At 43.1% G+C, this 13,599-nt stretch overlaps 1 protein-coding gene across 1 annotated transcript in view; it reads right to left on the bottom strand.

Annotated features, from left to right (window-relative positions):
• Nucleotides 1-13,599, bottom strand: part of LOC128425860 (RNA-binding Raly-like protein) — a 74,591-nt gene that overhangs the window by 39,928 nt on the left and 21,064 nt on the right. The window contains exon 2 of the mRNA XM_053412694.1: nucleotides 936-1,209. Within this exon, the coding sequence (XP_053268669.1) occupies nucleotides 936-1,191 (256 nt within the window). The 5' untranslated portion in view covers nucleotides 1,192-1,209. The remainder of the gene's footprint in view (nucleotides 1-935; nucleotides 1,210-13,599) is intronic.

Below are 13,599 nucleotides of genomic sequence, written 5' to 3'. Positions count from 1 at the left end.
CCAGTTTCTCACTGCACTTCCGTCAAACACTGCCCTCTGTGATGGACTCATTATCATATTTAAACGTCTCTATCATCTTGACACTGTGATATTTGTGGTCTTCACACTAAGTCGTGATCATTTGAAAATAAACTGAACAGGAGCATTCTCTGAAATCCAACCCTGTGATTTAGAAAGATGTTTTAACAAGGTCAGGCCCAGGACAATGGCCTTCACAGACAGAGCTCATTCATTCAGACTCGAACAGATGCTTTTGTTTTCGTCCAAAACTAATTTTATAAATTTCCTCAAATTGTGTAGAAAGGCGCCTTTTGAATCAAATCTTTCATCCTCACAAATATCTTGCCTCCCGGCCATGAGAACATAAAGAAGGCTTATAGGCTAAAAGACATTTCACAGTCAACATCCACAAAAACAACCTATTACAAAGTGCATGCACACAGCTAGGATCAATGCTTGCAGTGTAATTAGTAGCTGCAACCAGTGCAACCTGACATATTCTGCTGTGCTCTGAGAAATGTCTCACAAGGACTTTGACACACTTTCTGCAAGTTGCTGCCTGGTAAGTGGTGACATCAAACTGTGCTTACATTCAGCGGTGGATCAGTTAACTGATTCAACTGGGATCCCCCCCCCCCCCTCCCCCAACCAAACAGCACGACAACAACCACAGACACTTCAGCATTTAGGAGCCAAGGGATGTTGAAAAACTAAAAAGTCTGAGAGATGCCCAAGGCCTTTCTGAGTTCCCAGGAGAGACAATCCAGCCCTCTAGCAAAGAGCAGGCTTTATTGAAACGGTCTGTATTCCAAGGGGAAGGTTTTGTGAAGTGCAATGTACAGTATCAAGCTCTTTATGAGTTCCTTATGGCATTTGCATTGGGAAACAACAAACGACTTCTTCCACAACAAACACGAGAAAAAGATGAGACTCACCGAGAGGCTGCCCAGCGATGACGCGGGTGTTTTCTCCGGCCACAGCCGCCCGAGCGTTCCTCTCGTTCACGTACTGCACAAAGGCGTAACCCTTGTGCACGGAGCAACCCACTATCTTGCCGTACTTGGCGAAGATGACCTCTATGTCGGTCTTCTTGACAATGGCTGTGTTGAGGTTGCCAATAAAGACTCTGGCGTTGAGGGAGCGCGGGTCATTCTTGTTGGTCACGTTGCTCGTCTGGATTTTACCAGTCATTCTCCTCCAGTTGCCCTCCTGGGACACACACATGGGGGGGAGAGGGCTTTAGAGGTTATGGACAGGCCAACTCCAGATAAAGCTGCTCCTGAAGAAAAACACTGCAGAACCTCAAAGTGTTAATCAAATCGGTACATGAGATCATGAAATAACATTAAATGGTATTTTATCAGTGTCTTTTGATGATACATGCTCCTAGCCTCCTAGCAGGCTCACCAACCACCACATTTCAAGTCCTAATATCCGACTTCCTAGTTGTCTGGAACGCAGCATTAGCTTTTTAGATGTGTTGTGTGTCTTTGATGAACATAATTAAAACCACAAGTCTGCCGAAACAACTTTGAATCAACCATTTAATTGCCATCTAACAAAATCTCTTTAACTGAGCTAGTTAGCTCGTTAGCTAGCCGATTAGCTAGTGTGTACAGGAAGTAACAATTGCTACGATAAGACTTTTGGCTCAGTAGCTCGTGTGAGCTTAAGTGGCAATAATGCCAAATTAACTCTGCACTAACTTATTGCTTTATGTAATTACAATGCAAAGACGCATTGCCATACTTCATCACCAGGGTTTCATATGCTACCAACTTGGGTTTCCAGTTAATGCAGCAGCGTTGTGATTTCAGATGCTGTGTGACTCTCTTGTGGTTTATAGCAGCTAGAAGCTAGTTAGCCTGCTTTCAGTTGATAAAGACAAATGGTCACAGTTGGTTAAAATGTGATATTACAATAAATTGTCACCGGCACATTTCAAAAGGGCATTTTGATTTATAAAATAAATTCAGTCGTTAAATATCATTTCATATCAATGTTTTCATTGGTTCATTAGACTTGATTATCATACTTGTTCATGTAATCATATTTAATACCTCCTTCAATTTCCTTGAACACAATATTACAATAAATGTTGCTTTATCTCAGTATTTTCACACGACCACATGATTGAAATGGTCCCACTGGATTAGTGCGTGGGAGAATTAGAAGGAGCAACAATATGTGAACAGTTTTCTCTGCTTTGTCAAAAACCCAATTCAGTGAAAGCTTTCACCACCTCAAGGCCCATATTGTTGCGTCCCTGCTGCTTTGTGTGTCACAGCATGTGCAGGTAATTACTGACAGTTTTATTCAGACTCCTTGTTCTGTCAGTGCGTATTAGAGAGTTCGTGATTTTCCGGGGAACCGGTGCTGTTATTTCTCAGTAACTTTTGCGTTCGTTTTCTTGACAGCTGATTGGCTGCACTCAGGGAATTATTCTACCCCAGGAAAGGATGCACTGTTAAACAACTCAAACTCCATATATATGTAATTACAGTTCTCTCAAATCAGATGGATTGATTGATACCACACGTTTCTCATTGCTTTTCCCATTGATTTCCTTGTTAATGAAAGCGCATGATTTCATTTTTCATACCTGTAGAAAGTTTTCATCAGCGTTTGGACTCCAAAATGGATTATTCTTACTGAATGAAATACTCTGACACATTGTGAAGGAAACACTGAATATTCAATATTTGCCTCCTCTGAGTCTCTGTCCCTGACACACGGTGATAACAACTGCTTTGAGACGAAGAACCTGAATAATGGAACCAATCCTCAGCAAATAGGATTAGTAACCAAGGTAACACAGATGTTGTTGGACTAGTGCACACACACACACACATGCACACACACATTTTCTCACTGGAAGTCTTATTTTTCTCTCGCTTCCACGAGTTCATTTCTCATTGCGAAGAGGCAGGTGACACCGCGTGGCCTCGGTATCGTCATAATTACATGATGCAGTTTTACCGTGGAGTGGTTTACGATAGCAGGGCTTGTTCGGCTAATTAAAGCGGAGGTGTAATTCACAAACCGAGCGACGGCTACATTTCCTCGTCGTGAGGTCACTCGTTCTGTATCTACAGGAGAGGAAGGAGGACGCTGACCAGTCATCCAGAAACTCGACAGCAGACGTTTGATTTACGGGGGGCAGAGCTTCCCTGTCAGGCGACCATCGTACCTGAGACTGGGATCATGGGAGACATTCGGCTGCTCACTCATGGATAAACACGAATTATTCCACTCCACAGCATCTGTTTTTAGCATTACATCACCTGAAGTCTGATGCTATTCACTTTGCCGTTATTATTCAACACCCACTGGAGGTGCTGGGTGATTCAGGACTCCCGTGGGGCCCTTTATTTACAGTGCACAGTGCATCAGCATGTGTTTTTACTGCATGTGGGTGTGGGTGTGTGGGAATGACCTGCTGATCGCCAATCTCTCAAGTGACCTTGACATTTATCAGCACCAGACAGTGAACATTAATGTGGCACAGCCACACAAACACACACACATACACACATGTTCTAACTGAAATGAGCTCAACAATTACCACCTAATGGCGGTTTAAACCCACAATCTGACACCCCCCCCTATATCGACGTGCACGGACAGGTCAACGAGAACATGACAAATCAGCGGAGGAGTGTTGGATTACCTCCTGTGTCAGATAAATCGGGGACGTGTAACGGCCACGGGGCCTTTTAACGCTCTTCACTGATATATTTCATGTTGTCTTCAGGGTTATTTTCTTTAGAGCAGGGCACTAATTTATTCCATCAGTGGCATTCCTGCTGACCTTGCCTTTTAGTTTATTTACAACCTCCATTAAGCTTCACATCCCATGAGGCGATAGCGTCGTGAGGAGAAACATGGGAGAACAACGCTGCAGGTGATAGGAGCCAGTGGGGCAATTTGCTAAATAATTGTTGGGGGGGGGACTTGACATTTGTTATCAAAAGCAGAGAGAAAGCTCTTCATCCCAGAGATGCAAACTGCTTTTAGAGTAAAAAAAAAAATCCCGACCCGGTGTTCAGAACGATCAGAGCGTCTACATTACTCTGTCAGGTTTCTTTATGTGAGTTATGTGAGTGAAGAACAGTAGAAGTCTTCATTTTCCCTTTCATGCCAGTGTGGTCATATCAGAAGAAGTGTCTCCTTTCTTTTAAATGGAACACTTTCCATTACATGAAATCCCGGCATGTCTTTTCCTCCTAATGCAGCACGAGAAAGCATTCCGTCCTCAAACGATATTAAAGAAAATGTGGATGAGTTCAGCAGAAAAAGCACCAAGGTCATGTTGTTATCAGTGCTGCTGTGTCGGGCGTGTGGCAAAGTGAGAAAAGGAGGAGGTTCACTCTGGATATTACCGAGTTCTCCCCTCGCTCTGTAAAGCACTGTGCCTTCTGTAGACAGCCTCTTAAAAGGTTGTTGTTTGGGTCTGGCCATCTGCCTGATTTATAGACATCTCTCGCGAAGGGAGGGAACTCATTGAATTGATTCCTTTCGTAATTTCCCACCACTGTACATTTCTCTCCGCCGTGCCTCAGCCACTCGGCTCTGATTGTTGCCGAGGCAGCTTGACGGGCTGAGGAAAGGCTGGAGGTGCTGCTCACTCAGACAGAACAGAGAGAGGGAGCCCGATACACCTTTTCCTCCGGTGTTGCTGCCATGTACTGCAGAGGTGGAATAATTGCTTTGTGGATTCCCTCCATTTATATCGTGTCTGAAGATGTGTCTCTCTGCCTGTGAAAGCGACGGCAACAACTGAGGACACGAACACACACACACACACACAAAAATTCCCCTCTGTTGGTAAATCAATGTTTCTATTTGCATTGTCGGCTGCGGAGAATTACTGTGGAGCAGCCGGCCGTGAATTTGTGCATGACCGGAGACTGGAGCTCTTCTGCCCCTGAGGGACAAACTGCCGTCACAAAGAAATGTATCTGCTTTACAAATTAAACTGTTGCATGGATTTAAATGAATATCAACAGCAGACTGACGTATAATAAGGTAAAGATGTTCACAGACCACTTATACCTTCCTCTTGCCAAGGCTACAATACATAAAGTAATTTCCGTGGATTATTAAAAGGAATTATTTCTGCTAAACAATATTTGCATTGAAAAAGGTCAGTGCCTATTATTTGTAATGTGTGAAAATATGTGCACTTTAATTGCTCTTAACTCTAACCTTCACAGCAAGATTAACTGAATCTGATCAATCAAAATGTCTGTGTGCAGCATGACTCAGTTATTTATCTAGAGGTACAACGCTGATGTGACGGGTCTGTGATGTCAAGTATGTGACGTGGTCGTGTTTCGTCCTCTGCCTGTCTTCATACCTCTCAGGAAGTGTCTCAGAGATGGGCAATTGTGTCTGCCTGGTATTTATTGACCTGCCATTTTGGTAATTGTTCTCAGATGATTGTGCTACTCCCGCAGGTCCATGGTGAACACGCTCTGATCCTCTGGTGCCACCGGTTATGACTCTCATGTAGTGATAGGATATAAGATCTGCAAGAATCTGCACATGATGTTTTATTAAAAAAACACAATTGACTGAATGATCAGACTTCCTGTCTGGCTCAAGCTACTTTGTGCATTTTGACACTTAGAGTTCAGCTTGGGTAGAACAGGTTTGTGAAGCAGCAGCCCACTCAGTACCAGTGAAGCATGTTGTTGAGGCCCTGAGGTCATGCACATTTAGTAGTTTGCATAATTTATATACCAAAGGAAAAATACAAACCCTTACAAACTAAATTAATGGCATTTTACTCTTGCAACCTATAATACTTCTGTACATTTTAATATTTGCAAAGCTGATCATATTCACAAGACTTCCATAATTCCAAGCTTAATTTATTGCCTTTTCCCCATGTCAGAAAAGCCTCAAGGAACTCTGGGATATTCTCAGAAACTCAATTTCGAGAGGAGGCCACTGGAGGAACGTCAAATAAATCTGTGGCAATGGAGTGTTTGCATTGATTGAAAGAGAACTGCACGTCTCCTTAATCTGTCTTCACCTACACAACTCCTGATACTTTATCCCTTCAGCAACTACATTCAAAAACACATACTCCCTAAACCTCTGTGTATTTGTTATTGTAGAGAATGCTTTTCTACTTGGGTGGTTACCACGTTTATGCTCCTGGGACAAAGTCCATACCCTGTGTACCTCATACATCTTCCCTGACTTCGGCCTCTCTCTGCAGGACCGTTTCCTCTTACCTGCAGAAAACCTCATTCCACTCCAAATAGCGGCTCTTTGCTCTGCAGCAGCTCCAACCATTTTATTCCTGCCCGACTCTGTCCTCAGAAAATGCATTGACTATTTAAAAGCCTGAAGCAATTAGCTAAAATGCAAATGAGGCCATTTCTCTATTGGCCCTTCATTCACCTGCAGTGAGGAAACTGGTAATGTGCAGTCGCTGGGAGAATATCCGACATGCAATGATATACGAGTAGAATTTGTGATTGTCCGGGAGTGGGAGGGGGGGGGGGGGGTTGATGGACAGGGGAACACTTGGACTGTAATGACAAGATTACATTTCTTCCTAGGCTAGAATGCAGCTGCACAAAGTTTAAACTAATCTGGTCAAACACGGCGAGCTGTCGAGTGCAGAATGGATCAATCTCTGTCTGCTCTTAATCCAATTTGATTTTCTTTGCACCGCGGTGTTTTATGATGTAAAACCCACTCTGCACGATTGTTTTGAAAAGCTTCCTCTCCAGCGCGGATCACGGCTCCGCAGGACGTTTAAAAGCTTTTCTCTCCACGGCGCTGAGAGACGTTCCCGTCCTCTCCAAACGTGGAGGCAGACAAATTGCATCTGTTTCTGAATTACCTGAACGCAATCAGGGTGTTTATGAGCACATCAGGCAAATCTCCTTTTCAGGAAAAAAATCGACACAAGGCAGAGGTGGAGATATGATGAAATCCTTCTTTACAGGCAGCAGCAGAAATACATTCAAGGTCAAGTGGCACTGGGCCTAACTGCTTCGTTACCATGGAGATGCATTATGGTTTATGTACTAAGCAGATGTTTTTGAAGCAAATGATTTTCCCTGACACGTAATGAAGAGTAAGTGAAGGCTCACAAAATGTTTTTAAAAACTAGACTCTACTGGGAATAAACTAAATAGACATTAAACTTTTCATCACTGCACATTTCAATGATAAATTCATTAACTCACTAGTTAAACTTTTATGCTGATTGGATTTAATTTAGCATTTAGTTTCAAACTGAAATGAAGCTATTGGGCGTTCTGCTGTGCTCACACAATGAGCTGCAGGTTGGACTAGTCCTTGTGTCTGATACAACATTATGTTCATCAACCCACTTTATGTAATACACAGACTTTAGATGCAGTTGTTTAGGTTCTGTTAAAGTTTATATATTATTGATACAGATACAGCTTGTGGAGTTTGGAGATCACACCAAAGAATCAGTCTTACCTCTCAAAACTGAGGTTTGATGCCATTTTTAAAACATCAAATAACATAAACAACTACCTTAACTTAAATAATACATATTTGGGGGGGTAAGAACAATTTAGTTTGACCTCCTAGGTTGGTCCATGCTCCACCTGCTGTACATGGAGGACACAGGGTTAATGACTTATACAGCAGCCAGCCACTAGGGGGCGATCCAGATGATTTGGTTTCAGTTTTCAGGAACGATATCCATGTCAGCCATCTTTGCAGTCTGATATGAATGTCTTTAAAATGCTACACAATATTGTCCAGCTTGTAGTTAACTCTTTATTTTTTCTGTTTAGTGCCCAGCACGTAACATACGATGCGTATTTAAATAACGGAGACAATGATGTGGAAGATGCTCTAAAATTTCACAGACGTCCACAGGAAGAAGCTGGCAGAGTTAGGTGATGACTTTCTGTACGTTTATCACTGTGAGCAAACACAAAATCTCCCAAATTCCATAAAGAGAAACTAGGTCAAAAGGAGACGAATGTCTTAACTGAAACCCAAAATGTTTATATATGCTAAGGGAATTTAAAGTTATGCTGGGATATGGTGGGTCTTATGAATTAGGCCGTTGACCGTTCTGCTCTCCCCATTAAATCTGGATGTGTCATCATTAGTGAGCTGCAGCTGGGACAAAATTTTAATGGGGGCAAATTAGCATTGGCTAACATTTACTCTGCAGGAGAAGTAAAACAAAGCTCCAACTCTTTATCAGAAGCATTAATGTGCACTTTAAAAAGGTGGATGACTGTTATGGACACACAAACTGCAGCCTGAGCCTCAGTATCCAAAACGAGCACGTAGCCAAACAGCACAGTGTTTAGTCAGAGGAGTGGACATTTCATTTAATCTTGTTCTCGGCTCCGCGCAATTAATAGTTTGCAGAGGGATATGTCTTATTTATGGGCGCCGCCGTGAGCCACACTGTGCTCAGTAGCCTGCATTGTAAACGGATGACAGGCAATTTTTGGGCTTCAAAGGCTTGGCAACAGCTCAGTGGAATATAAACGACCTTAAAATTCACAGGTTTTCGTTTATGGAATTACTATGCAGAAAATTAAGAGTATTATCCGTACAATGTCATCAAAATAAGCTATTTTCTCCAATTTTATGCACTTTGCTCTTGTTGTGGGACGTGCATGTGAATGCTGCTCGTGAGTTTCAGTTTCAGGAGGGTGCAGGAGCGACGCCTGGCTCGGGCACAGAGGGGCAGGTCGGCCATCTGTAGCCTTGAAATGACCTGTGTGTCAGCAGAGGCCTCGTCCGGCAGCAGCAGCCTTTGCCTGTAGCAGCGTCTGGCACTGAGTCTGTTCTATGGAAACACACTTGTCCGTCAGCCTCTTCGGGTTTGTGTACACACGTCCCTGCAGGTGGTGCAGCCGGACGCTGTGACTTGGAAGCACGCGGAGGCAAAGTCCTGCTCTCCGTCTGCTGCGCGGTGCAGCCACCTGACACCATACGTTCACAGTGCGAGCAACACAATCAGCGGAAATGCATTGATTTCAGATTGAGGTAAGCAGCCAGGGAAACTCAGCCTACACACACGCAGGAGCTGGCCAAGAAAGTGTTGGCCATTGCTCAGCTGTTTGCGGCCATCAGGCTTCAATGGCCCGGATTTCCTGCGTCGCTGTTTCCAATGTCAGTTTCATTTTTATTCATAATCATTTCGCCTGCCAAGTGCAAAATGGATGAGATGTTTATTCTGGTCATTCATCGCCGCCCACGTGACGGGAATAAACATTTCAGAACAACTGGAATTTCACTCACTTCTCACGTCTCACAAAACACTTATTGGTCGAAAAGGTCGAACATAAAGCAACACTAGGTGGTTTTTATGCCTTTAAATCATTTTGATGGTTCACAAAATTAAAATAGGGAGAAGGACCTGTCTGTCAAGGCACAACGTAACTCTGGTTTACCGACCTGGAAGATTACAACTTGCTTTACGGCCTATGTCTCAAACCAACAACCAGAGCTAGCAGCTAGCTATAAGAGACAACTATAGCTATCTATATCTGGATCTGTCCACTCGCAAGTTTATCATCGGACTCCAGGTAAATCCATCTCGATCGAGGCTAAGCTAACATTGTGAAATTATTTGGATTTCATCATCCTGCATCATCGCTAACTGCCTGAGGTAGTTGCTTGTTGTGTTAGCTTGTTTGCTTGTGTTCTACTGAGTTGATTTCAGGTAATGTGCAGACGTGTACTTCCAGACCTCGTCAGTTGAAATGTCTCTTTGACTTTTGAGGTGTCTCCTTTCTTCTCCTCCTTGTGTACAGCTGTGTGCACGGCAAGAAAAATACCAATATGTAAATGTGACTTAATAAAAAACAGAAAAGCATCATCGTCGTTATCATTCCCGAAGAAAGAGATGGTGATCAGTGAAAACAGCCCTGACAGGTGTGTGTGCAGGGACCTGTAGGACGTGTACATCAGTTTGAAACAAACCTCAGACGGACTTTGATGATACCAATCTCCATCATGTTGTGTTTATGCCTGTGACATGCTCCCTCCTCTCAGTGCCTGGCTAAATGTTCAAAGGTAGCTGCCGAATCTTTGTCTAATGCATCGACAAGCTAAAAAATAAAAAAACAGCTCCACAAACTTCAAAGAACCCGCAACAATTCTAAAGCTTCTTTGTGGTTCGGTGACTAATCTTCAAAGACGTGCTGAGGATTGAACTGATAGTGCCGCGGTGAACACCGGGCACAAACATCCTTGTCAGCGCCATTGAGGTGTGAGGTGTAGAGACCGGGAGATAAAACGAAAAGCTAATTGAGACAAAGTCCGTCCCTCAGCTGTGTGAAATACAAACTCTGGCTGGAGACTCTCGGTAATTACATCTGAACCAATCAGATCACATGAATACTGATGGTGGAACCGGACGTTAAGGTAAATTAAGACAAGGATCAGAGTGTTGATCCAGGATGTTCATCCCTGTCATTGTGGATCCATCTTTGCTCCTTCACTTACACTCAGCTCGTTAAATTATCTGGAGACTTGAATGTTCCCCGTTAAGAAATATACAATTATTTACCTGATGACTCTCTAAAGTTTCTCTTTTTACATTATTCCCCAATAGCTGACATTGGATATAAGTTGATATAAAGTTGGACGACATGACAGCCCCCCCAAAAAACAACAATGACACCACAACATCTGTATCGCCCCTAATAAGTCCAAGTACAAATTTTTCAAAGACGGTGATGTAGCTAATTCATCATCAGATTGATGTTTGTTCAAGTGTTTGTTCATTCGTTAAGTTTGGGTTTTATTAGTTATTTGATGGATATAAAAATGAAGTGATGGATCGCGATAGTCAGCTCACACTCACACGTGATTGGTCGAGTGCATGTGTATCGTCAGGAGCTTGATAACAAGGCGCCATCCCCCAACAGCTACTGCTCATACAAGTAAAAGAACTTAAATAGTAACTTAGCTGATTAGTGAGGAACTGTCTTAAGAGGAATTTTCAGCCCTTGTGTTCAGGCAGCAAGAGAATCAAGGCTTCTTCCCTTTGCTTGTCCGCACCAGTGAGGATTGTGTCAAACAGCAGAACACAGGTAGATAGAGATGATAAACATGACCCACTTTGCAGAAACACACAAGCAGCAAATGTTCAGGAGTTTTAGCGCAGCATTCGTGTGCTTCTTCGAAGATTTTCATATCTGAGACGGATCAATGCACAATCCTCACTTCCTACCTTTTCTTTTATGGATCTATGAAACATACAGGTATGTGTAAGAGCAAATATCTTTGTTTTAACATGAATGGATCCCAGACAATAGCCGAAGTGTTCAATTGAAAATATAAAATTGGCCTCCTGTTGTAAAGCGCCTCTTATTTCCACACTAATCAAATGTGTCTGAGCCAGAGTTGAATCTCAACAACCCAGAAATCCCAAAAGAGCCACAACACTGATATTATACTGATGCCCCGTCCACACTGATGCGGATATATAACAAAAAATTAAACACTTTCTAAAGTACAGATTCTCAAAAACTCTGCTTTCTGTGTATCTTTGTGTTCATGTAAAACTGAACATTTGGGAATCCATGACACTTGCTTCACCCATTGCCCAAAGTTGCTTTGTGTAATAAGCAGGTGCAACAACAGTGATGTTGGCCATAAACCAGTTTCTCTATGTTTGGTTGGCACAGGTCGGTCTAATTAGCAAGTTAGCAGCTAAATCCAGCATCACTGCAGCACATTACCGCCATTCACAGGTTTCTGCCTCAGACTGAGCTGGTTTGAGCGTTTATAGATGTTTTTGTGTTCTTAGATGTATTTATTTTTAAACTAAAGTTGTGTGGACAGAGATTTTTATAGAAATGGAGGGGTGCATGTATATCTGTTCAAAATAATATCCGCTGTAGTTTAGACGAAGCCTAAGGGCATGACACAATTCATATAGTCACTATGCATGGTCGGGAAAAACATGGTCGCGTCAACCAGTCGATATAAAATAGAAAGTAGAATATAGAAAGTGTTGTGGTATAAGGGGGGGGGGGGGGGCTGCTGAAGAATTGAATCTTCATCAGCTTTGTGTAATTCTCTGGCTGCATGTTTTGTCTCCATTAAAAAACTGTCTTCCACCCTCTGCCGACTGTAAATAGACACCTCATCCCGCCCCCTCATTTCATTTCCTTTAATTGCACAGCGTCTCTAGTACAACAGTAAAGCACAATTGAAGCAGTCTCAATATTTGCTGACAGCCGTGTGCTTTAAGGAGTTCAGGATGAAGAGGAGGAGCGGAGGCAATAAGACGAGCTCGATGAAGGGCTGATGCCTCTTTTACGCTTTTTTTATTGTCTCTTACAATTGGGGCCATACAATTGCAGCAGGTAGTAATTGCTGCTAATTATAACCAAATCTCTCTCTCTCTCTCTCTCTCTCTCTCTCTCTCTCTCTCTCTCTCTCTCTCTCTCTCTCTCTCTCTCTCTCTCTCTCGCTCTCTCTCTCTCCAGCTAGTAATTGCACGGCGCCGCTCCAGATTTTAAAAAGCTAGTTGAAGCCCGAGCGAAACCTCGAGGGCCTCCCTGGGCAATGGAGCCCTCAGCGAACTTCATGAAGTGTAGCACTTCATTTTTTCCTCTTCTTCTTCCTCCTCCTCCTCTCGCCGTGGCATATTTCCATTTATCAGGTCTACACTGTGAGAGCTGCAGACTTCAGTAGGATAGATCAGAGTTTGTCAAAGGGGTTTGTCAAATAGCAGCAGGTGAATTTGCACGCTCAAATGTGGACGCACTCATAAAATACACAAACAGGAGGACATGTTCAGCGGCGGACATGCACACACAATCATACACAAACACACAGATGGATGAACACAGGCAGAAAACACACACACACACACACGCTTGTGCACAGACATAAAGGCAATGGAGAACCTCACATGGCGGACCCGTCACAACCCTTGAAGTACAAGTTTTGACAGTTTGACAGCGCACGCTTTTTTTGTGTAGCAGTAGAGGATTATGGAGTGTGTCTGCTGCCCTCCACTCTTCTTCTCCTCTCAGAGAAACGAAGCACACGCACCGTACAGCTTGATGCAAACGACTGCGCGAGCCGGAGGAACTACTCTTGCATGAGACAAAACAAACAACGTACAAAAATAGACACACGAAAAAATATCGTCTCCGTCGCAGAGTTCACAACCAGCGTCGTTATATATGCTTTTGAAAAAAAGAAAACAACAGTCACGTGGAAAATCTGACTCTCTTAGAATGATTGGAGTCACAAAAATAAGGCTCAGAAGTTGCTGAAAATTTTTGTTTAAATATCATACGTGGGGATTTTTTTGTGTCTAAGCAAAAGCTCACAATTGGATTGCAAAAGACCAGCAGCCTCTTTGAGTTCTGCACCAAATCCATCAAGTCTGTTTGGACGTAGCTCTAAACTAATGAGCTGACATGTAAACTGGGGATTCTCTACTAAATCCACAATATCTCAGCCACACACTGGTGGCAGTTCCAGGTTGGTATATGCCTGGTTATTGCCGTAGTACCAATGCCTGTTGGGTTCGGGTCAGGACGCCACTGTACAGCAGCTGAACAAATCCTGTCCTCCGATTTAAACCAGAATTTAAATCCA

Source organism: Pleuronectes platessa, chromosome 20, assembly GCF_947347685.1.
Source record: "Pleuronectes platessa chromosome 20, fPlePla1.1, whole genome shotgun sequence".
In the NCBI taxonomy this organism is placed as follows: domain Eukaryota; kingdom Metazoa; phylum Chordata; class Actinopteri; order Pleuronectiformes; family Pleuronectidae; genus Pleuronectes; species Pleuronectes platessa.
This window is presented reverse-complemented; position numbering and strand designations above follow the sequence as displayed.